The sequence below is a fragment of the Carcharodon carcharias genome, chromosome 7 (assembly GCF_017639515.1).
Source record: "Carcharodon carcharias isolate sCarCar2 chromosome 7, sCarCar2.pri, whole genome shotgun sequence".
In the NCBI taxonomy this organism is placed as follows: Eukaryota; Metazoa; Chordata; class Chondrichthyes; order Lamniformes; family Lamnidae; genus Carcharodon; species Carcharodon carcharias.
In genome coordinates this window covers 20,262,211-20,289,788 of record NC_054473.1, presented here as the reverse complement: position 1 = coordinate 20,289,788, position 27,578 = coordinate 20,262,211, and the positions used below count along the sequence as shown (strand labels likewise).

Genomic DNA, 27,578 nt, shown 5'->3' with positions numbered 1-27,578 from the left:
AGGCTCAAACAAAATGGATGGTTCTGACTTGTGTTCTCTCCATTAAGCTGATGAGAACCAAAATCTCTATAAGTTCCCTGGGGATGTGAGCTATAAATTTTACATGGAATGAATTCTCATCACATTAAGCTGCAGTCAATTTGGGGAAACCCAACTGGTGTTGTTGATATAAAACCAGAAAATGCTGGAAAAACTCAGCAGGTCTGGCAGCACCTGTGAAGAGAGAAAAACAGAGTTAATGTTTTGAGTCCGTATGACTCTTCTTCATATACATGGAACATTGATAAAATGCATTGGAATAAAAATACATGTTTGTCACAGGTTGGATGTCTCCTTCCCGCTCCTCATGTTACTGCATTCCTGGCCTCAGAGCACTGGCTGAAGACTAGAGTGTAGAGCCTCTGACTGGTGAAGTTCACACATGGGCATATATAACATAGGAACAGGAGGAGGCCATTCAGCCCACTGACCCTACTCCATCATTCAACATAGTCATTCAACATGTTCATGTTACATTCCTGAGATTGCTAGCTTTACATCTGCATTAGCTCATTTAATATACGCAGGCACAGAGAGTATTAAGCGTTCGCAGGTGAACTTCAGAAAATCCTACCCTTAGCTGTCTCCCCAAACAGCTGGAAATCAAAATCAGCGGGCAACTCATTCCTCCTCTCATGGCATCCAATGCAGCTGGTTCAGATCAGCAGAAATATATGGCTGCTTATGGGAGGTGCCCAGAGAGACAAGGGGGAGAAAATAGATCACTAAACTCAGAAATCATTGTATTGTATTGAATTATGTTTAACTTCCTCACTCCATTTGCTTTCACTCTCACTGCTTCAGTTTCTGATTGACTGAGAACGAACTTGACTTTTAAACACCCATAAATCATAGGGTTTACAAGAACACAAGAAATAGGAGCAAGAGTAGACCATACGGCCCATCGAGCCTTCTCCGCTATTCAGTATGAACATGGCTGATCTTGGGTTTGAACTCCATTTTCCCACCCTCTCCCCATATCTCTTAATTCCCTGAGAGATCAAAAATCTGTCTCTCCTAGTTGTAAATGTATTCAGCGATGGAGTACCCAAAACTCTCTGTGGAAGAGAATTCCAAAGATTCACAACCCTCTGAGTGAAATAATTTCTCCTCATCTCAATCCTAAATGATCGGCCCCTTATCTTGTAAATGTGTCCCTGTGTTTCAGATTCGTCAACCAGTGAAACAATCTCTCACTGCCCACCCAATGAGCCCTTCAGATTTTTATAGGTTCCAATGAGATCACCTCTCATTCTTCTAAACGCCAGAGAACATAAATGCAATTTACTCGGCCTCTCATCATAGGACAACTTCCTCATTCCAGGGAGCAATTTAGTGAACCTTTGTACCTTCGCCGTACCGCTTTTAATGCAAGTATATCCTTTCTTAAATGTGGAGACCAAATCTACACATAGATTTAGTTACTAAAATACCAGCAAGATCCCTATTTTGGAAATTAATAATAGTGAAATATTTGTAGATATTTGGATGGACGAACCACACAAGAGGTGTGTTAGGCGCAATGTCTGTGATTTCTTCATGCAGGCTGTTTTAGCATCAATCGTCATCATCAATCTCAAGGGAATGTTTGAACAGGTGACTGATATTTGCCATTTCTGGAGGACAAACAAAATTGACCTGGTAAGAGTTCAGATAACTGCTAAATATAGTACCTATTTACACTGAGAGGAAATATATTCACTGGTTATCTTTGTCACTGTCAACTTTGCTCTTGTTAGTGTCACTGTTACACAGGTTTGATGCAGAGTGGATCCCCTTCTGGCTCAACAATGTCCTTTAATGCTGAGGAATCACAGGATGTATGAATCAATGATATAATAGGACCGGGGATGGTACTCCTTAACCTGCAAATTCCGACTCCTAAAAATGCTCTGCTAGGATATAGTATAACATTGGGAGAGCTATGCCCTATCTCACCAGGCATACCTGGCATAAAGAGACAGGTGAGGCTTACTGTGACCAGGCCTGTCACAGGCCTTGGATTCCCCAAGATGAAGGGATCAGTAAATTTTTTGTAAGTTTATGTAGTGAACCTTGGGCTATAGCCAGCTTCCTGACTAGTTTCCCAGCTCTTCGCAATGGGCTGAGGATGGGAGAGAAGAGAAAACCACAGATATATCCCCAAACTGCTAAAGGCCCATGTAAGTAAGGCCCTCTCTCTCTCACCCTGTGATCTTTGGAAGGATTGTTGGCAGTGCGCCTTGCATCCAAGCAGTTACACAAGGGTGCACTCCCCTCAGGGCTAATGTTTTATTTGATAGAATCTGGTTTCAGTACTTATTCTCTAACTCTAATTGTCATGCTTCTCATATATACTTAAATGTCTCCATTTTGTATTTGGTTCATCAGTTCTCAGTGGGGCCACTAGAAGGTAAACAATACAATCAGTTGGCCAAACACCATTGACACAGCCCATGGCAACATTCAGTGATTCAGATGCTACTGCCTTCCAAACTGAAAGAAGATGATGATTGGAGAACTGAAAGAGAAAATAGATTTTAAAACATTCATTTCATTTATGGCCCCTGTAGTGAATACAATTTGTCTCACAAAAATATTACCCAATCTTCAGTGTCCAGGACATAGTTCAGGCCTAAAGCCCCAAATGAACCATGCAACCTTCAGTCAACACCCTAATGTCTGCTATTGATGGTCCACCATTATCTAAGAGGTCATGGCTTTTGGCACTGGAAGTACTTATCCCTGGCTATGCTGCTTCCTACCCCATTGACAATGTTTGAGGAAGCTGAAGGCTTTACCCTCACAAAGCTGAGCAGGGATTCCAGTACAAGGCTGTAACGCAACACATCTGGGCACCAACCTAATTTCCAGCCCTTTTGGTATACTCTTATTGAAGGTATGGTGGGAGTGTCCCTGTAATATCGTGGGTTTTTGACCTCAAAGCATTTTACAGAAGCTTACAGTTTGTCCCTTTTCAGAACCTGCTGCATGTTTTACAACACCTGAGTTTAATACACCTTTGATTAAACTATAACACTTGTTCAATCTCCCTGGTTCAAGTCCCACTCCATGGGCAGCATTTTCCCCCCATCGGGCGGGGGGGGTGGTGGGGTATGTGCGGGAGTGGGCATGGGCGGGCGGGTTCCCGATTGGCACCCCCCAGTTGGGGGCGCGCAGCCATTTTACGTGGGTGGGCCAATTAAGACCTGGCCAGTGTGACGTCAGCTCTGAAGCGCTGTGCGCTCCCTGTGCGGGCGGGAGGAGGGATTCCCTGAGCCGGGAATGCTGGCAAAGCGCCGCCTCAGGGAGATTGGTGGAAGTTTACAAAAATTTTTGGAAGGGTAGAAAAAATGTTCCTGACGTCCCCTCATGTGACACTGTCACATGAGCTGGGCCATGTCAATTTCTTATATTTAAACATTTTATACATATTTTAAATCCCTCATGAAACTTCCTGTGTCACCCTGTGTCATTTTAAGCGTCGGCGAGTGGGCCCCGCAACCCCCCCCCTCCCCCCCCCCCCCCCCCCGCTCAATGACTAGAAGATGCAGCCCCAGGACTCGAGCATAAAAATCTAGGCCAATACTCCAGCGCAGTGCTGCAGAAATGTATTGTCAGAGGTATCATCTTCCAGATCCCATCTACCCTCTCGAATGGATGTAAAAGATTCTATAGCACAATTTTGAAGTAGAGCAGGGGAATTACCCTTGATGTCCGTGAACAAGTTGTGTTTTCTACATTATAACACTTACTATACACTTAAAAAGAAAAGTTTCATTGGCTGTAAAACGTCTTGGCAGAGTCAGCCTTAAGGAAACAAAAACAAAAAATTCTGGAAGAACTCAGCAAGTCTAACAGCATCAATGGAGAAAAAAAACCGAGTTAACGTTTCGAGTCCTTATGACTCTTCTTCAGCGCCTTAAGGAAAGTTGCCTTACAAATGAAAGTCTCTCTTTTTTGCCATTTTCTAATACTTTCGATACTGAATTGCACTTGTAGATTGTTTGGATCGTCACTGTCATTTTCACAGTGTTATTAGGAATGGATTTTGGACTGGCAGCCTCCATAGCATTTGCATTGCTTACTGTGATCTTCCAGACACAACTGTAAGTCATCTAGTGACAAATGTGTGCTCCACTGACTTTTCTGAAAAATTTTATGTCCTTTCCCATCCTTTGTGCTTATATTTATTCCATTATAGCTTTTATTAAGCTGCAATAAAGGTAAGGGAAAATTAAAATAGCGCTCAGGCCAAAAACAACGGTTTCTGTTTATTTCCAGCCAATTAAGAAACTCTTCTTGCAGCCAGTAATAACTCCACCAAAAGATTGGGTTAATTTTGTGTAACTTCACACTCTTCTTTCGCACAATAGTGTGAAGTAGTGGAAGGACTCATGAGCTGTTTAACAGTATGACAGGCTATAACATTAACTCTACCTCGATGGCTGTAACTATCTTTATGCCAGCCAATAGAGTGGTTAGTACTATGCAATGGGAAGGTGTCATTGGGTTCCCCCGGCCTATAGAATATGATATGCAGGTTAGTCCAGAATTCAGCTAGAAATGTTTGGAGCAGGGTTCAAACCCTACACCTTCTGATTTAGAAGTAAGATTGCTACCACTAATCCAAAGGCTTACACCTCTGACAGTGCAGCACTCCTAGAGCACTGTGCTGAAATGTCAGCCTAAAAGACATGCTCAAGCATCTGGAGTTGGTTTTGAACCTACAGCTTCTGCCTCAGAGGTAAGACAGCCACTCTTGAATGAAAGGTGATATTACATCGGTAGATTATTTCAGCAACCTAATAAATAAAATTGCATCTGATATTGCAAGACCAACTTAGATAGAATTAGTCCTTCTTTAACTATTAGCATTACTTTTACTTCTAAAGACTTGGGCAACGAATGTGGTATTGTTGCTTCAAACCTCTGCCTTGAGGTCCTGTATGTATGACGGCAATTCCAGAACATGTGGTGCCAGTCAAGCTTTGAGTCCAGAACCTACGACGTATTATCACAATTTAAGGAAACAAAGGCAACTCAGATTGTTCTGATACTTCCAGTAGGAGATTTGACAGTCCCCACATCCAACTGAGTCAATTAAAACAGAAGGAATATCCTTGTAATTCTGTTTAACATTTTTCAAATTTGTACGCAATTTCTCTCAGATTTGAGCATCCTGCTTTCTTTTTCAGACCCAAATATTCAATTCTGGGGCAGGTTCCAAAGACCGATATCTACAGGGATGTCAAGCAGTTTGATGAGGTAGTGTGAAGATCAGTATTGGAAATAAAAATGTGAATGTTTGTTTGAGGGAAGGATGGGGCACAGAAGAATTTTGGAAATGCTCATGGTCAGCAATGGGAGTGAGGAATGTTATGGAAAATTCCCAAATGTCTGTAGCACATTAGAAAAATATTTGTTGGTAAATAAATGGGCCCTTAGAGCTGAAGAGTTGGGTGGAACTGTCAGCAACTCCTTTCACCTATGGAATCAAATCAGGCTTAGACATACGGAGTAAAAGTTATGCCTCACAAATAAACAGGAGAGATGTACCAACCTTAGAACAGAGGTGATTTACTAGAATGATATCAGGAATGCAGGACCTCAGTTGCAGGGAGAGATGAGAGAAGTTGAGATTGTTTTTCTTAGAATAGAGAAGATTAACAGGTGATCTGATTGAGGTGTTGAAAAGTTGATCAAGTAGATAAGGGGAAACTGATTCTATTGGCTGAGGGGTCAGTAAGTGAAGGGCACAAATTTAAAATAATTGGAAAAAAATCCATGTTGTCTTGATTTGGAATGCACCTACCTGAAAAGGTGGTGGAAACAAATTTAATCGTAATTTTCAAAAGGGAATTGGATAAAAACTTAAAACGGAGGAATTTGCAGTTATGGGGGAAAAGTAACAGAATGGAACTAATTGGATAGCTCTTTCAAAGAGCCAGCACAGTGTACAAGTAGATGGAACTGAACATTGTAACTTTTGTGGTCGAACCTACTTGAAAAAATTGAGCAAAAAACCCTGTCTAATAAACAAGGGGGGAGTTTTAACCTACCCCTCCTACCTGTTCCCAATCAATTCCCACCTGCCGCCATCTTACGTGGGCCCGTCTTTTGGGCGGCTTGACTCAGGCAAGAGCCTCAAACATGCAAACTGGGGCCCTATGATGTTATTAAATTCTCAGTGGGGAGTCCACCACAGGCAGCCTGTTCAATAAAAGCTGGTGGGCCCGATGAGGAGACACTCTAAAGTGGAATCAGACTGCATAAGGGAAGTCTAGGTTTATAGTGCCACAGCACTCCCACTGTCACCTCCTCCCACCTCCCCTTCCTCATAATAGTCCTGCTCTTCCTCCATGAATTACTTGGCTGACAATGGGAAGTCCCAGGGCCCTGTGATTTTGACCTGCCAGGAGCCAGGCAATAGCCTCTCTCTGGTTGTTTCCAATGGGTACTGTGACCCAATTGTAGCCCAGGAGTTATAACTTGGCTTCAAACTGCTCCAACTCTTGGTAACCTGATTTTGGTTTCTCTTTAGGCAAAAGAAATTCCAGGTATCAAAATCTTCCAGTCATCTGCGACTATATACTTTGCCAATGCTGAGCTGTATGAAGAAGCGCTGAAGCAGATGGTAAGAAAACTGATTTAAAGATCTACTGTTGTTAGTACTTTGGTCACAGGGAGAAGAGAAGCTTCTGACTTTCATAAGAACAAGGACAAATTTCTATTCCCACTGTGGTGCAGTCTCCAGACAGACACCTCCCTCCAAACACTCAGCTAAAACGGAAGTGGAACAAACTACGCCCACTTTGAAGTGACACTGGTTCATTGGAGAGCTTTCGGAGAATTGTGACAAGAATGATGCTTTGGATTTTGTGTTCTGAAGAGAGCCTTGCAGAACTAAGCCTGTTTTTATTGGAGGGAAAGGAAACAGGGAAGAGTTGTGATACAGGTTTTAAATGCTGTGCAGAATGAAGAATATAGGTGTAATGTGGGAATATGGTAGCATATTACTTATGTTACGTTATTTAAACTAGCAATGCAGAGGCCTGGACTAATGATCTGGAGACCTGATGCCAGATTGTCAACTGGAGTCAAAAATCTGACCTGGATCCCGACTCCGTGCCAGAGCTAGGTCGCTCTTTTTAAATGTAATTGGCCAGGAGGTGAGCTCGGTGCCCAATTAGAGGCATCAATCACTTCCTGGAGATGGGATCGTATACCACGCATCAGTGGCAATAGTAGGCAGCGGCCATGTTGGGGACTGCTGCTGCCTCGCCAATTAGAGAAGGTAGCTTCTGGGCAGGCTACAGTAGCGGAACAAAGCGGACAGGATCTTGCATGATAAGGTAAGAGCCAACCCTCATGCCGAAGATAGTTCGTCCTGCGGATTTGTTTCCAAGATAACTGAAAATAAATTAATTAGGACCCTATGGTGAACTTGCCTGCTGTGCACTAATGTGTGCACTAAGACCATTGAAGCTCACCAGAATATAAAAAAATGATAATTGCATTTGGGAACAGACCTTTGAAATTTCAAAACTGTACCAGAGGCATTAGGATCCTGAGATGACCTCCGGGACCAGGATTTTCAAAGATTGCCCGCACCGGGTCCTAACCGTGAGGCCCTTTGAAAATCCTGGTCATGAGTTCAAATTCCACCATAGCAGCTAGGAAATTTAAATTCAACGAATTAAATAAATCTGAAATGAAATAAAAGGACGTTATCAGTAATGGAGACCATGTAACTACCAGAGTGTCATTATCAAACCATATGGTCCACTAATGTTTTTTAGGCAAAAAATATGCCAGCCTTACCCTGGTCTACATGGCCTGAATTTTACCTTTGGCAGGCGGGCATGATCGGCTGGCCTGGGGGTCGGCCAGAAAACGGACCGCCGACCGTGATCAGCCCCCAACTGCGATTTCATGCCAGCTGGCCAGTTAACAGCCAGTCAGCGTGAAATGTGTGCTGAAAATCTCAGCGCAGCCGGGGTGGGGTGGGAAGCGGGCAGGCACTGATGTTACCATGGGCGCAGGTGAGTGCTGCAAGAGAACTCCCTGAAGGCAGACAGCTGCCTCAGGGAACTGCAGGCCTTCAAATGATCAAACGAAAGTTTAAAAAGCTTAAAAAAAAAATGTCCATGCTTTACATTCAAGCACCTGAAAATATACCGCATAAAAATGCCGTCCAAAGCTATTTATTTCTATTTTATTTCATAACGGAAACCTCATCCCACCTTTGAATGAGTTTTGATGAAAAATCTAAGGGACACCTGGCCGATCTCGCCTGTCCACCAACCACGAAAAATCGGACACAATTGCACCGTTAATGGGCTTAATTGCCCTCCTAATTGTCGGCAGGCATGCTTCCGACTTTTCCATGTGCCCGCCAAGCGAAATATCACGCGTGTGTGCAATGACATTGGGACCCTCGCCCGACCTCTTCTCGCATGATTGGGTCAGGGCTGCACCCACCCACAGGACGTAAAATTCAGCCCCAGATTCACAACAATGTGGTTGAATGCCCTTTGAAATGGCTTAGCTAACCACTGAGTTGTATTCAAGAAGGTGGCAGGTGGTCCAACGGCAATTAGAGATGGGCAATAAATGGTGTCACCAGCGATGCCCACATCAAATGAATGAACATTAAAAAAATATGCATACACATTATTTAATTTGGACTGTGAGTGCAGAACTGGAGGATATAAATTAGAAAAAAAGCTTACATGGTGCAGACATGAGTTAATGACTCAAGATGAGAAGACACACCATCCTCTTACTGAGCAAATGAGTTAACATGTTGTCCTCACTGTGCTGTTTTTATTTAGTTTGTAACAATTTACGAAAAGTTGAAGAGTTTCAAAAACGTGTGTTGTGCACTTAATGGTCATCCTGTTCATTGTTAATCTTGGAAACATTTCCAGGTTAAAAAAATGTCAGCTAATTTAACTACAGATGCAAAGTCACACCAATATTGACAGGAAGTCATAACGCTGGCCCTTGAGGAAACCACAATGAAATTGCAAAAGAGTGACGTTGGTTAATTTCATGTTAGATAATAACTTTCCTTTGTGGGAACCCCCTACCTCTGCTCAATAGTTGTGTTGGACACACAAAAATAATCTAACATGCTGTGCCACTTCTAAACCCTGGTTTCCTCATTTCTGAAGCAATACATGGAGTGCGGTTTGAATCCAATAAAGTTTGAGCATCAGAATCTGATTTCTATCCAGTTTGGAGTTTCCAGTGTACAGTGCTATAGTCTGCTTCTTTCTTCTGTCCAGCTCTTCTTCTTTCAGGACTTTCCCCATGTTACATGGGGTTGTTGCAATGCTGGTTGATCATCCTTCATATTAACAATCATTTTTAGGATTTGGCAGGCGCTTTTACAATTGAATGTCCTTTCTGCCACTAAATCTCCCTATTTATCCAGGCTGGGGACTAGCACCAGTTCATGCTGGCTTGCCTGCCCTAGTGGCTGGGTCCTTCCGTGGCCCACAAGTCCCGGGGTGGGACTCGAACCCTGAGTATTCTAGCTCAAGAGGCAGAGGTGACACCACCTGAGCCACACACTAGCCCCCTTGCTTTTGTACAGGTAAAATTTAATGAAGATTACAAATTGGCCATTCTTGATGAATGTTGTATTTGAGCTGCTCGTGGTGACTCCCATGCATTCTGTATGTTTTAAGACCTGATTCAAGATCATGATTACATTGGGAGCTGATCTGAGGTGTGCAAAATCAAATAATATTTATCCACATCCCTCCAGAGCATCAGTGAGGATCAAATAGTAACAATTAATACAACAATGGGAATATGAATCCCCTTCAAGTTGCACACCATCCTGGCTTGGACATACATTGTTTCTTCATCAACATCATGGAACTCTCTATGTAATATCACAGAGAGAGCATGATTTCCACATGCTTCAACCTGAAGGATCAACGCTACCTTCTCAGAGATTCTATGGCGGGCAATAAATGCAGTCTTAACAATATTGCCTATGTCTAGAGATAAAATTTAAAAAAGACCAGTGCACCATATTAACTCTGAAAATACCATACTTGCTAGTTTTAACAATTTGTAATCTCTGTTAACACCCCACGTTGTTAACTGTTAACAACAATGTTACACTGCCTTCATAACCCTCTTTTTCTATGATTTGCCTGCAGTCTGAAACTAATATCAGCAGGTTACTTTTGAAAAAGAAGAAAAGAATCACAAAACTCAAGCAGAAGCTGAAAAAACAGGAGAAGCGGGACAAGAAAAATGCCAAGAAAGAGCAAAAGGTAGAGATGTTCCACTCACCTGGGACAAACAAATGCTTATCTAACTTTCTCTGAGCCGCTTTTCAATTTATTTTCTTTAAATAACATTCATTTATCTTCTCTTCGGTGCTTTGTTCTTAAATACCCATGAGAAACCTATCTGTTTTTACTGTCATGTTCTTCATTGGTAACCAGTCCTGGGAATGGTTTGAAACTGCCTCCACCCAAAATAAGACATCCCAGGCACAATTCATCAAATGAGAACACTCCCATTACACATCTAAAGCTTCTATAAGAATCTGGTAGAATCCTTATAGTATCTTACAGCATAGAAGGAAGCCATGCAGCTGAACAACGCTGCTTTCAAATGTTATGTACAGTGTTCATTATGAAAACAATATTCCATATGTAACCCCTATCTCACCAAATATTATCAGTGCAGTAAGGAATACAATGAAGTGACCTGTCAATGTTAATAATTTTAAAAGTATTTTGATGATTCTGTTTTTTTTTGTTTGGTTTTGAAAGATTAAAGGCGTATGTGGTAATCACTAGGCAGAAAGGGCCTATGGTTTTCCTGCAGATGGACCTAAGGAAATGGATGACTGGACATGCTGAAACCTTCTTATCGCCTTATATTATTATGTTTTTGGAATATTGAATGTACTGCAAGTTACAACAATGCTGTTAAATTCAAACAAATTCATCTCTCTAGAGGCGAAAAGACTTGGAATCAGGAACAGATGGCCCAGCCACCATCACCGAGACTATTGGTAGTGACAGCTTAGAAATGGATTCGGGCCTTGACTCGCCATCCAAAGTCAGCAAGAAGCCAGAGGAGCTTAGTCTAGAGTCTCTTGGCCTTCAAAAACCAGATGTCCATTCCCTCATTCTCGACTTTAGTCCTGTCAACTTTGTGGATAGCGTCTGCATCAAGATATTGAGAAACGTAAGACGGGCCGTGACTTCATTCTACTTTGACTTTTATTGTTATCTTTGTGCTCATCAAAATAAGAGGTGTCGGAGGGTATGGTATGCTTTTTCACTTTTGCTGCCAAACCTCTTCGTAAGGCACTCGTGTCAAGTGTAGCAAGATAATTATAGACTGAATTTTCTGAAGCTAACCCGACAGGATAGCTCCCTTTATTTTGCCTCAGGAAAGGGCTTCTACCCTGTCTCATAACAGCACACCCTGCTGCAACATTTAATTTTCTGCTCCAACCACCTTTGGCACTTATAAATTAAGGCCAGTAACAGTACTATAAAACTGAACTCAGTAGGAATTGGATTCAAGTGGCACAGGTTCAGTGGACTTATGGTCTGCATAGCTATCAGACAGAGGAAACTTCCATCACTGGGCTAGATTTAAACCCAAGTCCCTAAGGTGAAAGGGTTACAGTACTGTCCACTTTAGCACAGAGTTTAATTTTTTTTTGTTCGTTCATGGGATGTGGGCTTGTTGGCTTGGCCAGCATTTATTGCCCATCCCTAATTGCTCTTGTTCAGAAGGAATTTAAGAGTCAACCACATTGCTGTGGGTCAGACCAGTTAAGGACAGCCGATTTCCTTCCCTAAAGGGCATTAATGAACCAGATGGGTTTTTACGTCAATCAACAATGGTTTCATGATCAACATCAGATTTCTAATTCCAGGCTTTTATTGAATTCAAATTCCACCGCCTGCTGTGGTGGGATTTGAACCCTGGTCCCCAGAGCATTACCCTGGGTCTCTGGATTTCCAGTCCAGTGACAATAACACTACGTTGCTGTATTCCCAAATCATGTTGAAAGTCATCCCCACCAAAGACGTAACACTCTGATCAGATTTGCTTTGGAGTAATAGGCTGCCTGACACACTGAGTTGACCACAAGTCAAACAAGGGGTACTGAGAGGACACCAGATTTTTTCCCATGGGTAGGCATGATTACATGAGGAAACATTAGATTCTCATGCTGTTGATCTGGGTTCAAATCAAAGTTTTGACCTGCACCCTCTGCATTCAGTCCATGCTTGTCAAATCAATTGATGGACCATCTTGTGGTTTCTTGGTGAACTGCGTAAAGTGGTGAATGAGAACCCTGGCCTTTCCCATCTGGGTTTCTTCTCAACCATCCAGGGATAATAATTAGTGAACAATAATAAGAGACATCACAGCACAAGAAAATCTGGTCTCACGTGGTCATTTTTTATTATTTCTTGGATTTTGAGGAGGAAACAATTTTGTAAAGTAAATTGTTTCTCAGGTAGAGTGATATAGCCCCTTGGAACAACAATGCGCTAAGGTGGCAGGACATTGGTTTTTGTCATGATTGCCTAGAGAGTGAGGCACCAATCTCACCAGAACTGGTATGGGAGACAATCTGAGACTCCCAATAAATTGAAACCAGGTAAGAGTACGAAAATAAATTTTAAAAAGACCACTCCAGAAAAAAATCTTCATAAAATACCCTGGCAAGTGTGCTTGAATTCTGCCTGAGGTTTTTAAGTGGGACAAGTCATACATGTCTGGTTATTTTTCTTCTGTAAGATGATTATCAGCTACCAAATTTTTGGGAGCCAGTATTTTCAACTTGTTAGGCAGAAAAGTTGATAAACTGAGATCTCACATTTTGTTTAGGGACTTCATACAAATATCATTTGGTCCTATTGAAATAAACAAAACAATTTCATTGAATCAATGAGAGGAGCCATTGGTCCCTTCAAATCTTCACTGGATCTTTCGAAGAGCAATCTAGTTATGTTCCACGCCCAGCTCTTTTCTCTTAATCCCTGCAATTTTTTTTTTCCTTCAAGTACTTATCCAATTCCCTTTTGAAAGCTGCTAATTAATCTGTATCCGGCACTCTATCAGGCAGCACATTCCTGTCCCTAAACACTCATTGTGTAAAATAGTTTTTCATCGTGTCACCTCTGGTTCCTTTGCCAGTCATTTTAAATCGATGCCCTCTGGTCATTGACTCTTCAACCATGGAATTAATTTCTCTTTATCTATCAAAAACCTTCATGATTTCAAATACTTCTATCAAATCTTCTCTTAGCCTTCTCTGTTCTAAGGAGAGCAACCCCAAATTGTTCAGTCTATACATGTAACTGTAATTCCTCATCCCTGGAACTATTCTAGTAAATCTCTTCTGTACTCTCTCCAAAGCCACCACATCCTTCCTAAAATGTGATGTCCAGAATTGGACCTAATACTCCAATTGGAGCTGAAATTAAAAGCAGGAAATGCTGAAAATACTCAGCAGGTCTAGAAACACCTGTGGAGAGAGAAACGGGGGTAATGTTTCAGGTCATGATCTGGAAAAGTTGGAAATGAAAAGCTTTTAAGTGGGTGAAATAGGGCAGGGTGGTAAATGAACAAAAGGGAAAGTCTGTGATAGGAGAGTAAACAGGAAACATTAAATGACAAAAGAGTTGGTGAGGCAGAGCCAGAGGGAGTGCTAATGGGATGAGTCAACAAACAAAAGATGGGTCCAGAGGAGGGTTGAAAGGCAAAATAGTGAACAGCTGCCATCCGAAAGCAAAATTAAAAAAAAACAAGATTAATCCGACAAATGCAAAGTAAAGGGAACAAAATGTTGGCGATGGTAGCAATTATGATCTGAAATTGTTGAGTCTGGAAGGCTGTAAATTACCCAATTTAAAGATGAGGTGCTGTTTCTCGAGTTGTGTTGAGTTTCATTGGAACATCACAGGAGGCCGAGGACAGAGATGGCAGCATGAGATCAAGGTGGAGAACTAAAATGACAGGTCAAGGAAGCTTGAGATCAATCCTACAGACTGAACGGAGGTGTTCCACATAGCGGTCACCATACCTGCATTTGGTCTCCCCAATCTAGAGGAGACTGCATTGTGAGCAGTGAATACAGTATATTAAATTGAAACAAGTATGTGCATTGCTGCTTCACCTGAAAGGAATGTTTGGGACCTTGGGCAGTGAGGAGAAAGGAGGTAAAAGGGAAAGCGTTACATCTCCTGTGCTTGCATGGGGCTGTTTTATATAAGTTTAGCATAGCTCCCTGGCCTTTGGTTACCCGCCTGCTTTATTGACCACTTCATAAACCCACCTTACAACTCAATGCTTTTATATTCCAGATTTTCCGGGATTTTAAGGAGGTTGAGGTTGATGTATACTTGTCAGGGTGTCACTGTAAGTATAATGTGGATCATTTTAAATGGAATGTGCTTGTTTATGTAACACAATATTGTGACCCTGTTGCTGTGTGACCTTCTGTCTATAACTTTATGAATAAATGTGATGATGGACAATACGAATAGATTCTCTTCCATTCTACCCATGCTGCTCCTTTGCAGTGGTGGGAGAAGATCGCCTGGCTTAACTAATAAATGCAAAACTGAATGTGAAAACGAGACTTGGGATCATTTTAACCTAACTCGCCCATTAGGAAACTGATGAAATTGGGTACAATGCCATTTTATAACCATTCCAATCTAACTCCACTGATTTTAATGGAGAGTAATATCGAGCAGGGAGGGAAGAAAGTGTTGCACCCGACCCCATTAGTTTCCTGATGGAATGGTTAGGCTAAAATTACCTGCACAGAGTCCAGGAATGGGCCAGGTTCAATCAGTGCTAAGTTTGTGGATCTCAGGCAGTCAGCACTCAAAGGGTGCTTTATATTGACACATGGGATGAAACCCTAGCTGTTTTGACAGGATCGCCTCTCCACCGAGCAGCCAGCCTCCACCAGATCTTGAGGAGTCTGTGGGAAGGCACCTAATTAAGAGGGCACTTGCACCACCACAAGTCCAAATCACATCCTAGTAGCCACTCCTGCTGGCCAGTGAGCCTCACCTCTCTCAGTAATTTGGCCTCCAGTACTACAGCAGCTTCCTTCTGAGAGAGGGAATCAAGAGTTCCCAATGTAAGCTCTCGACAACCCCTCCCCCTCAGGCCAGCCTCCTTGGCATCATTAGTCTTGTAAGTGGCAGGTGGGAATTCCATCCCTTATAAGGACCGCTGCTGGTCCCAGAGTAAATGGGGACCCAGGATCCAGACCTTTTTCCAGGACTGCCAAAACCTTGCCAGGATTTCAGCAGCAGTCAGCTGAATGCATGAGCAACTTCAACCTCATTTTATATATATCTATACGCATATGTATGTACATAGAATCATTCCAGATCAATCGTTGATCTGAACTGAATTTTGTTTCTTTCAGGGGCTATTGTTCAACAGTTTGAACAAGGAGGATTCTTTGGAAAAAACATCAGCAAATCCCAGCTTTTCACCACAGTGCACGATGCTGTTATGTACTGCGAGATGAAAAATAATCCATCTACTGATCAGGCACTCTACATGGTCTGTCACTTTAAGTTTTATCTTTTATTGCGATGTGGTTCTACATTTTTTATTCATAAGGGGCCCTTTTACCAGGATTTAAACAAGTATTTGCTGGACAGCCTTTAATGAACAATTTACAGGCAAGTCATTTGATTAGAGGGAACCATATTTTTCCCTGTCCTCCCTCCTCCTCACAGAGTACTGGACCAGGGTACCATTAAGTGCATTCCTGGAGGCTTTTTCACATGACTTGCCCCCACGCCACAGCCATTAGTCAGCCAACACATCCATCCTTGTGACATGCTGCCATTTGGAAAGCAAAAAGACTCATTACCCAGCTGGATGATGCTTGACTGTCAGCCAAGAAGCCTTTTATTCCCATTTTCAATATTTTTATATCTGATAAAGAGAAATGTTCAAAGAAAATGGCAAAAAAAAAAATCATTTTTTCAATGTCCCTATGATTTTTCTCCAGGGTTCCACACGACAGTGTCCTGGAGATTGATTTTCAGTTCTCAGAGACACCAGGCTAATCCTGAAGGGTTGGCAACCCTATAACTGGATAAGCTTCCAACTAAAGTTATCTGTCATGGTGTAGATTCAGTCTTTTAGAAAGAGTTCTGGCTTAGGAATACACAGGGTTATAAGACTCTGTACGGGCAGAGATAGTGGAATAATGGTCCGTGAACTGCTCGCATCATTGAAATGTCATCCCAAGAAGTCAGGACATGTGTTGAGGGGGAATAGTGAACATGGATAAATCATGTAGAATGGAAGTCTAGAGAGGAAAATCCCCAAAGTATAGTTAACATCAATGGAGTCGGTGATATGTAAATTGTGGTATAACTTAGGGGGTGTTTCAGAAAATCTTTTGACATTACACCATTGATTATTATCTATGTAATTACTTACATGCTTCTCACCTTACTGCTCCCCTCCCCCACCCACCCCACCTACCCACCCACTCAACCTCCCACTCCGGCCATGAGGCTGTGGATTGGGCAGAGAATTCATCAGATTATGAACTTGTTGACAAAAGAAGACTAGAAAAGTGGTTGATAATGGGGAACGTGCCATCAGATGCACCCACCCCCAACCAGTACCACCACCATGATTAGATCTTGCCCCAAAAGCAATGGAGTAAATTTTCATCTTCAGTACATGGATGGTAAACTGGTGAAGTGGATTGTCCGCCCATTGTAGGATCTGACCAATTTTTAGTCCATTGAAGAGAATGGAATGAAAATCCGGCACAGAGTCAATGGACACGTTCTGCAATCTGTACTCTCCATTTAGTAAGGTTTAAAGTGTACCCCACTAACATTGTATTTCTACCACAACTATAGTGTCAGAGCAAAGTGGTTTCACTCATTTAAACAGTCTGTCCAACAGAACATGTTATGAAATCATGATGTCTGTTCACTTGGGCAGACTGAAAGGTGAGCTGTCATTCCATCATGAGAGAGGTGCTAAGCCAAAGCCATACAGCGTCCATAGGAAGTGACAGTTCGAGGAAGGGTAATCCATGATTCACTTTGTCGGCTTGGTTCGGCTCAGTTGATAGCAGATGATTGTGGATTCAATTCTCACTTCAGTGCATAATCTTGCCTGGTACTTAGTACACTACTGAGGCAGTACTGCACTGTTGGGCGTATCATCTTTTAAATGAAGTGTTCAAGTGAGGCCCTGTCGGCCAGTCCCAGTGGTTCAAATGGATAGGAAACATCCCATGGAAATGCAAAGAAGAGCAAGGAGCTTTTCAGTGGTCAGGCCAACATTCTTCCCTAAACCAACATCACCCAGAATAAATTTAACTGGTCATTTCTGCAGTTTGTTGGTACCTGCTATTTTGAAATTAATGTTGTGTTTGCCTGCCAACCCAATAACTGTACTTCAAAAGCAATTAATTGGTTGTGAAACACTATGCAATGACCTGGGGACATGATTAGTCATTGTATAAATGAAACATCATTCTTTTATCTTTGTGTTTTCCCTTTGTCTTTTTCTGTTCCTTTAGCCAACATGTATTCCCTGAGAGTTGCCTCGACAGGGATCTGGCAGAAGCTGCGAGCAGGTTTCCTGGCTGCTCCCTTGGCCACAAGATCAAAGGAAGAAGGAAGGAAAATATTTTTGAAAATGTACTAGGTTGCTTGTAAAATAGGAAGGGCTTACAGTGTTCCCAAATCCTGAGATTTTGCTGTAACATTCTGATCTCTTCTTCACAGAATGGAACCCCTGCACTGCCCCCCTCACAGGACCAAGAGGAAGAACCGACCCATGTCAGCGTAAGAACCATATTTTATCCCATGTTTTGGATGCTTAATGTCAATTAATCTGAATTATTTTTGGGAAAGACAGGCTAAGTCATTCTGTGTCACCAGATCCTTGGCTAGCATTGCAAAGTTTGTCATGGATACGAAAGAAAAAATCTTTTTAAATAAAACAGCCCAAATTTTACACATCAGTGCTCCTGGCATGCAGTGTGAACGAATATCTAAAAGCTTCAAATTCCTTGCTCGTGTCAGGTTGAAAATGATAGGCTCCATGATGTGGAATCTCCTGATACCTGGGCTAAGGCCCTTAGTCCAAACTGAACCAACAGGCCAGAAAAGAAATCCCAGTGCATTTCCACTGGTATCTTTCATCATCTGAATTGCCTGTTTGCAAAAAGGAAGGTTGGGGGTGGGGGGGAATATTTTAACTTTTTGACCAGCCAGGAGAAGGAGGGCCCCATAGCACAAGGGAAACCTGTTAGTCTGGGTTTCCCTGTACACTGAGGAGTTTTAACCCAACCATGTGCACGTGAAGTCACTGACAGGCTCCCCACTTGAAATCAGTTTAATCAATAGGCCTGGTTGGTCTACAATCAGGTGGGACCGTTGGAGACAAGGCCATAGGAGCAGCCAGTTGTGATCCCTGAACCAAGGAGGTTCAGGAGAGGAATGGAAGGGGAGGGTCTGATCCCAGGGGAAGGGGTCTCCATTCCCTGGAGTGGGTGGCGGTACCTAATTCCAGTGGGGCTGGTCTGATTCCTGGCGGGGGTGGGGGGCGGTTCCAATCCTGGGCTGAGGGAGTTGGCAAGATTAAAGGTTGGAGGGATCAGAGACCAGAGCAAACGGGAGGCTCGGTGGCATGGATGGTGAGGTCAGAGAGTTCAGGTGTTGGGGTGGGTGGGGGTGGTGGTCATGGAGATGGGAGGCTTTGGGGGGAGATTGGGGTGTGGGGCGAGATTGAAAGGTTGAGGGTTTTCACTTCGTAATGGGAGGCAGGTACAGTGGATCCAGCAGGTGAGCGTTATGGCATTGCTTTCTTTAAGCAGTCAGGTTTTCTGAAGCCCGACCAGAATTAAATTTGATATGGTGAAACAATACGAGGCTGCTAGTCTCATCATAATATTTAAACTGCCACCCTAGCTACTGGGAAAGGGTTGGTCAACCATCCCCATCCCACCTTAAAACTGGAAGTGGGCGGGTTAGAGTCAGGTTGGGTTCAGGACTCAGATATTCAATACTTCAACCTCTCACCCAACCCTCGCCTGCCCATTTTCTGGGCGGTTAAAACTCCCCCTCAAATTTTCAGCTTGCAAATTAAAATGTTGGCAGTGGGACATCTTTAACTGAGGAGAACATTGTGTGGGCCAGCTTCTGCCTTGGTTGAAATGCAGTGAATAGACTGCAGTGTTCTAGGTTTTCAGCTAATTGTCATGGAAAGATGAAGTAAGCATCAACTTGAGGAGTGGTCAATTAGTCTAATGCCAAAGGTACAGGAGAAATTTGACACTTATGTAAGCAATCCTTGTTGCAGTGAAACACTGCCTTAGGGTTAGTGTAGAAACATCATGGCTGCAACATAAAGGGGGGAGGGAAAGTGCACAATGAGCAGAGGTTAGAAGGGGGTAAGCAATGGTGCAGAGCAAGGATATGTGGGGGTTTTGGTAAAGGAGAATGTTGGGCAAGACCAGTTGCCTAAGGCTCTGCCACTGATAGGGGAGCAGAGAGAACAGGCAATAAGTAGTAAGTCTGAGAAATATACGTAGGCTTTCCAGCCCTCCAGGATTGTCTGGGAATAGCCAGAAATTGAGGATTAATCTCCAGAACATTGCTGCAGATAACACGGGTAAAATGATCAAATCACCAAATAAAATCGCAGATTTTTTTCATTATTTTTGCACCATTTCAACTATTCGCTTGGTAGTGCAGAACTTTAATGGCCTGAATCTTCTGGTCAGCGTGTGGGGGCAGGCTCCACTCGCCGCGCATAAAATGACGCGCGGTGACATCGGGCGTGTGTCCCGACATCACCTCATGTCATTCCGATCTTCAGTTTGGCAGGCACGCACCGGAGTCAGCTGCGCGCCCACCAAACTGTCAAAGGCCTGTTAAGGCCATTTAAATACCAGTTGAACTTATTAGCAGCCCAGGCGGTCTTCGCATTTTTCACGGAACCTCATCCATGGGCGGGATGAGGTTTCATAAAGGTTTTATAACTTTAATTTTTTAAATAAAATTTTTAAATAAAATTCATAGACATGCCCCAGCTCATGTGACACTCACAGGAGGGGACATGTCCGAATAATTTTCTTAAATCTTTTTTTCAGTTTTTCACCATGAAATTAAACTCTGCGCCCATTCCCGCGCATGCGTGTGAAAGAGGGCAGGCCCTGACTCTCCCTCCTCCCCCTACCCGCACAGAGAGCACTGAGCACTTCCGGGTGCGCATCAAGCTGGGTGGGCCTTAATTGGCCCGCCCACGTAAAATGGCAGTGTGGAGCCAATTGCAGGCGGCGATCAGCTGCACGCCCTCCCGCACCCACTCCCGCCCAGCCCGCAAGACAGGAAGAAAATTCTCCCCAATATTGCTGAAGAAAAGAGACATGCTGTCAAAGCTTTTCATCTTGCACTCATCAGGACAGATGCAGGAATGTCAAATTTCAAAGGCAGTAACTATTTACATTCCTCGATGAAAAGGGTGCTGATTGGTTGGCGAGTCGACTCTGGTCATGGCGTTGCCATGGAGAATGCACCAGGGAACTATCAGCTATCGACCTATTGAAGGAACAACGTTTCGCTGTTCGCAATAGGCAGAGCACTGACCATAATATAAAAACAAAAAACTGCGGATGCTGGAAATCCAAAACAAAAACAGAATTACCTGGAAAAACTCAGCAGGTCTGGCAGCCTCAGCGGAGGAGAAAAGAGTTGACGTTTCGAGTCCTCACGACCCTTCAACAGAACTGCACTGCACTGACCATACTCAGCCAACCCATGCTTCCAAAACTGAGAACATAACGTCCAATGTTAGATGTGATTCTGTGGTTAGACAGCACTTGATGAACAATCCTGGGTAATGCTAACAACCAATTTGAGATTATCAGTTGGGCTCACAATGTGGCTCACACAGACTTGCTAGAAATTATATATATTCATACACAGGGACCTGTGCTCTGCAGGCAAAAGGAACATTTCCAGGCATTACACCTTTTTGAATTAAACAAAGTGTTCAGGACAATAGTTCCCTGGTGCATTTTCAACAGCAATGCCTTGACCAACCAGAGTTGACTTGCCTACCCTTTTCTCATGTTGTATAAATTGTTGCTCGCATTAAAATTTGGCACTCTTGTATCTGTCCTGCTGAGTACAAGATGAAAAGCTTTGAGAGCATGTTTCTTTTTTCAGTAAAATACTTTTAATCATTAGTTTAAAAAATATTGGACATGAGGCAGGGAAAAGTCTGTTTCTGGAACAGTCAAGATTAATCCACTTGATTAGCAATAGCCTGTTCCCTTTCTAATTGGATCGAGGAGGCACTGGTGCCTGGCAGGAGTGTAGGGTGGATGGAGTGGTTTGAGTCAGAAGGTCACATGATGAAGCCTCCAGTGTTGGCAATCCTAAAATGTACCAAATAAACCTCTGCCCATGGAGTTAAAAATAAAAATTTTTGAAAAAATAATTTTGAATCTGAACTAAAATCAGAAAATGGGATAAATACACAGCATCTGAAAAGAGAAGCCAAGGATTTGGGGGAAGATCCTTCATCCTGGATACACCAGTAAGCTCCCAGCCTCAATGGTGGTGTCTTTTAATTCTCTGGAGAGTCCCCAGAAATACAGCAGGTCCTAAAAATAGCATTCGTCTTACTTTCCCACTCTAGCCTCTTCTAAGATCTAGCTTTCAGGAAAGAGTGAACATACTTGATTATTTGATGCTGTATTTTCATCAAAAAGTTGTTATATGTTTAGTGCAATACTGTCACCTACTGGTACCTTTGATAGTAACACTGCTTAGTCTAGTATTATCTGATCTTGATATCAGAATAAATGCTCATGTAAATGGTTCCCATCCAAAGCCATTTTGAAAAAGGACTTGGGGTGAATTAAAAGCTGATGAAGCCCTCATCTGTCAACTCCAGACTTCACTATTCCAATGGTCCCTTGGGAAAGCTCCCAACCTCCTCCCCTCATAAACATCAACTCAATTAAAGCACTGCTGCCTGTACCATCTCCTACAACAAGTCCCATTCACCCATGACCCTGTCCTTGGTGACCTACATTGGCTCCTGGTCCTACAAAACCTGAAATTCTGTCATTTCTTCCAGCCCTATAACACCACCCCACCTCTCCCAACACTCCCCTATTCCTGTCCACCACCCCTCCCCACAACCCCACCATCATTTTCCTTTCTGTTTATCAGAATCTAGCGTCATGTATATTCTCCCCTCCCTTCAGCCCATTACTGGCAACTGTGCCTTTAGCCATTCTAAAACTACCTCTCTGGAATTTGCTCACCATGTTCTCTTCACTTGCCTCCCCTCCTTGAACACTTTTCTTCAAAGCTCTTTGACAAGATTTTGGTTGCGCCCTCCAAATATCTCCTCCTTCACTTTGACATTAATTTTCCTTACTCCTTGATTTTGTGCCTTGAAACATTTTTTTTCTATGTTGTGAGGTTGCTGATGTTGTCACTATTATTGGAAGAAAAATGTGGCAGTCAATGCAGATTAGAATGCAGATCTGGGTATTAAAAGAAAAAATGGAAATTAGAAGTCACGGATCAACTTGCTTCTTTTTTTCCCTTTTAGGCAGCGAACACCAAGTTTTAATACTGGAAGATTGATGATGGGATATAAAATCTTCTTCATTTTGAAAGAGACATCAGCAGTGTGTTTAAATAAATCTCAAAATGACTCATTTTGACCTCTTCTGTGCCCAACAATGAAGAAAAATGAGACAAAACATGAAGAAAACTATAAAAGAGTCTTCCTCGATATGAATATTAACTAATTCCATACTTTGTGTAAAACCATGATCTTTGGAGGTTTCGAACACTTCACCTCTGGCAGTCAAGAGAAAGAGAATAGCAATCTGTTCGTCCTTCATTCTTCTATCCACCACTTCACGTGCTTTCTCTCCAAACCTTTCGCCTGAATAAAAGTGAATTGAATAAGTCTCTAGACACAGCCTGAAAGTATTTTCTCTCTCTAGCTTTGATTAATCTTCTTCAGTCAGTATCTGTCTCACTTTAGTGCCCTCCCAACTCACATTGTTGCCATTTGGTTATGTGTTCTGGTGGGTACAATATGAAACCAGAAACGGTTAAGGAGGGTCATACTACCCAATGTGTTTGGAATAAGCATAAGAAACAATGGAAGCCCAGTGTATAATAAACTAAGCATCTTCCTGAGCAGCTTCTTTTGTCTAAGGTTATGCTTCTGAAGTTTCCTTAGAGCAAAGAAGGGAAGATCTGGCCTCTGACTGACATGAGATACTGTCATTGGGAACTCGCCTTGCAAGCCATTTCAACAGGTCGGTAAATAGAGGAGATGCCAAAGATTAGGTTGGTGAGGAAAGGTAGCATCACATTATGTAAGACAACAAGAAAATAGTTAATATATTATTCTAAAAGCTGACAGCATAGTGGATAACATCACCAATTGTTCAAAGCAGACAATGTGCAAACAGTTCCTTTTGAGTAGCCAGGAAATGAATCTGCCCACTAATAACGCTTCAATACTCTTAATCAATGCCAAAAGGAAAATGAAGCAGCATTTGGTTGTATTACAGTCCCTAGAATTAATACTGAATGACTAAAATCTACAGATTTTTTTTTTATAAAAACACATATAGCAACTCCTTAGAGGTATAATGTATTCCTTGTATTTTGTATAACCTTGAGGATTGCACATAGACCTTTAATTTCTGTGAGGATTTTTCCAGTTTTTAAACTATGCAACAAAAAAATGCACATTTCTAAATTAGCCAGCCCCCTTCATTTTCTTAAATTTCAGCATATAATTATTTAGTTGCTTACAGAACTTGGGTATTGCTCAAAAAAGGGACAAGCTGTTGAAGCTTTTTGTCTTATACTCATCAGGACAGATGCAAGAATACCAAATTTCAAAGGGAACAACAATTGCATGAGAAAAAGGTGCTAATTGGTTGGCAAGTGGACTCAGATTGGTTCACACTCCTACTATACAATAGTAACACGAATGGTATTCTCCACTAACAGGGTGCTGTCACCAAGCCAAAAAACATTCTGCTTATCACACAAATAAAAATGTGGTATATGAATTTCAGTGCCAGTGTGATGCCAAATATGTAGGCCATAGGTTCCAATGATTAGTTGATCGTATCAAACAGCATGTCCCTTTGGCTGTTCACGACAGGCAGAGTACCGACTGTACTCAACCAGCCAGTGCTTGCAAAATTCAGAACATAGTTTCCAACATTAGAGGTGTTTCTGCAATTGGACAGCATGTATTCAACAATCTCAAGTTTGCTAAGAGTTGCACGAGCAACCAATTTAAGATTATCAGTCGAGCTCGCAACTTGGCCCACTTACACCTGCTAGAAGCTAAATATGTTCATACGCAGGGCCCTGTCCTCTGCAAACAGAAAGAATATGTCAAGGCATTGCACCTTTTTCAACTAAACAACAGCATGGGAGGGGACAACTGTTCCCTGGTGCATTCACCATGACAATGCCTCGACCAATCAGAGTCTACATGCCAATCAATCAGCAATATAAATTGTTGTTCCCTTTGAAAGTTGCTACTCTTGAATCTGGCCTGATGCGTGCAAGACAAAAAGCTTCAACAGCATGTCTCTTTTTTTAGAATATAATTATTTGGTATGTTAAATTACAAATGTACGTTATCAACTTTGTGTTCAAATTTGCTGATTATAAACATGTGACACATTATTTCTCCTTAAGCTATTAAAAATATCAAAGAGATGTACAACATTTGTAAACAGTACTTAACTGTTACTTGTTCCTTAAATAAATGTTTTTATTGTTTTATTGTGTTACATTTTTGATTTTCATGTAAAATTGCTGCTAGTCTTTTTAAAATTCATTCATGGGATGTGGGCATTGGTGGTTAGGCCAGCATTTATTGCCCATCACTAATTGTCCTTGAGAAGGTGGCAGTGAGCTGCCTTCTTGAAATGCTGCAGTCCATAGTGCTATTAGGGAGGGAGTTCCAGGATTTTGACCCAGTGACAGTGAAGGAACGGCGATATATTTCCAACTCAGGATGGTGAGTGACTTGGAAGGGAACTTGCAGGTGGTGGTGTTCCCATGTGACTGCTGCCCTTGTCCTTCTAAATGGTAGTGGTCGTGGGTTTGGAAAGTACTTGGTGAGTTCCTGTGGTGCATCTTGTAGATGGTACACATTGCTGCCACTGTGCATTGGTGCTAGAGGGAGTGTATGTTTGTGGATGGGGTGCCAATCAAGCGGGCTGCTTTGTCCTGGATGGTGTCAAGCTTCTTGAGGGTTGCTGGAGTTGCACTCATCTAGGCAAGTGGAGAGTATTCCTTTACATTCCTGACTTATGACCTGTAGATGGTGGACAGGAGTCAGGAGATGAGTTACTCACCACAGGTTTCCCGGCCTCTGACCTGGTCTTGTGGCCACAGTATTTATATGGCTAGTCCAGTTTAGTTTTTGGTCAATGGTAACCCCCCAGGATGTTGACTGTGGGGGATTCAGTGATGGTAATGCCATTGAATGTCAAGGGGAGATGGTTAGATTCTGGCTTGTAGGAGTTGGCCATTGCCTGGCTTTAGTGTGGTGCGAATGTTACTTGTCACTAGTCAGTCCAAGCCCGAATATTATCCAGGTCTTGCTGCATTTGGACATGGACTGCTTCAGTATCTGAGGAGTTGTGAATGGCGCTGAACATTGTGCAATCATCTGCGAACATCCCCACTTTTGACCTTATGATGAAAGGAAGGTCATTGATGAAATAGCTGCAGATGGTTAGGCCTAGGACACTACACTGAGGAACTCCTGCAATGATGTCCTGGAGCTGAGGTGACCGACCTCCAACAACCATAACCATCTCCCTTTGTGCTAGGTATAACTCCAACCAGCAGAGCATTTTCCCCCGATTCCCATTGACTACAGTTTTGCAAGGGCTCCTTAATGCCACACTCAGTCAAATGCTGCCTTGATGTCAAGGGCGGTCACTCTTACCTCACCTCTGGAGTTCAGCTCTTTTGTCCATATTTGAACCAAAGCTGTAATGAGGTCAGGAGCTGAGTGGCCCTGGCAGAACCCAAACTGGGCATCAGTGAGCAGGTTATTGCTAAGCAAGTGCCACTTTATAGCACTGTTGATGACCCCTTCCATTACTTTACTGATGATCGAGAGTAGACTGATGGGGTGGTAATTGGATGGGTTGGTTTTGTCCAGCTTTTTCTGTCAGGACATGTCTGGGCAATTTTCTACATTGCCAGCTGGATGCCAGTATTGTAGCTGTGCTAGAACAGCTTGGCTAGGGGCATGACAAGTTCTGGAGCACAAGTCTGCAGTACTACTGCTGGAATGTTGTCAGGGCTCATAGCCTTTGAGGTATCCAGTGCCTTCAGCCATTTCTTGATATCATGTGGAGTGAATCAAATTGGCTGAAGGCTGGCATCTGTGATGCTGGGGACCTCTGGAGGAGGCCGAGATGAATCATCCACACGACGCTTCTGGTTGAAGATTGTTGCAAATACTTCACCTTTATCTTTTGGACTGATCTGCTGGGCCCCCCATCATTAAGGATGGGGATGTTTTGGAGCCTCCTCCTCCAGTGAGCTGTTTAGCCGTCCACCACCATTCACAGCTGGATGTGGCAGGACTGCAGAGCTTAGATCTGATCCATTGGTTGTGGAATTGCTTAGCTCTGTCTATTGCTTGCTGTTTATGCTGTTTGGCACACTAGTGGTCCTGTGTGATAGCATCACCAGGTTGACAGCTCATTTTTAGGTATGCCTGGTGCTGCTCCTGCTACTGTCAAATGATGTCTAAAAGAGTTGTAATTTTGCCACCAGGATTCCCTTTTGACAATTAAACCATTAAAAAGAATGACTTAGTTGTATGTTCCATTCTTTGTTGTTTCTGTATCAAATGCTCATAAGACCATTACAGAATCAGGTTGTTACTGGGCTGGAGTGGGGGTGGGGTGGTGATAGTGAAGCAGTCAATAATTAACCCAATTCATTTTCCAGTTACTTCAGTGACATTGGGCTGGATTTAATGCAACCAAATGCATATGAACATACATATGAGCACACAAATTATGAGCCCCTCGAGCCTGCTCAGCCATTCAATAAGATTGTGGCTGATCTGCTTGTAACTTCCTGCCTACCTCCGATAATCTTTAACCATCATGTTTATCAAGAATATATCTACCTCTGCCTTAGAAATGTTCAAAGACTCTGCTTTTCCACTGCCTTTTGAGGAAGAGAATTCCAAAGACTCAGGACCCTCTGAGAGAAAAAATTTCTGCTCCTCTCTGTCTTAAATGGATGACTCCTTATTGTTAAACAGTGACCCTGTGGTGATTGTAAGTAAAACCTTTCATACTGTTTTGGGGATCATGTGACTGTACGGACAAATCCGCCCTAAGCCCCAGTAATCTTAGAGGTGGAACTCTGTAATGGTGGTTTTGGTTCAAGCATGTAGCTTCATCAGGAGCCCTGTAAATAATGTTT

The 27,578-nt window shown here is 42.6% G+C and overlaps 1 protein-coding gene across 1 annotated transcript in view; it reads left to right on the top strand.

The window, feature by feature from the left end:
• The window catches only part of LOC121279976 (cadherin EGF LAG seven-pass G-type receptor 3-like), a 642,224-nt gene that overhangs the window by 600,132 nt on the left and 14,514 nt on the right, over positions 1–27,578 (top strand). Inside the window, exons 48-58 of the mRNA XM_041191598.1 lie at positions 1,585–1,680; positions 4,021–4,127; positions 5,217–5,286; positions 6,563–6,655; positions 10,200–10,316; positions 11,011–11,244; positions 12,613–12,682; positions 15,476–15,615; positions 17,029–17,036; positions 17,615–17,735; positions 17,823–17,882. Of these exons, the coding sequence (XP_041047532.1) occupies positions 1,585–1,680; positions 4,021–4,127; positions 5,217–5,286; positions 6,563–6,655; positions 10,200–10,316; positions 11,011–11,244; positions 12,613–12,682; positions 15,476–15,615; positions 17,029–17,036; positions 17,615–17,735; positions 17,823–17,882 (1,116 nt within the window). The remainder of the gene's footprint in view (positions 1–1,584; positions 1,681–4,020; positions 4,128–5,216; positions 5,287–6,562; positions 6,656–10,199; positions 10,317–11,010; positions 11,245–12,612; positions 12,683–15,475; positions 15,616–17,028; positions 17,037–17,614; positions 17,736–17,822; positions 17,883–27,578) is intronic.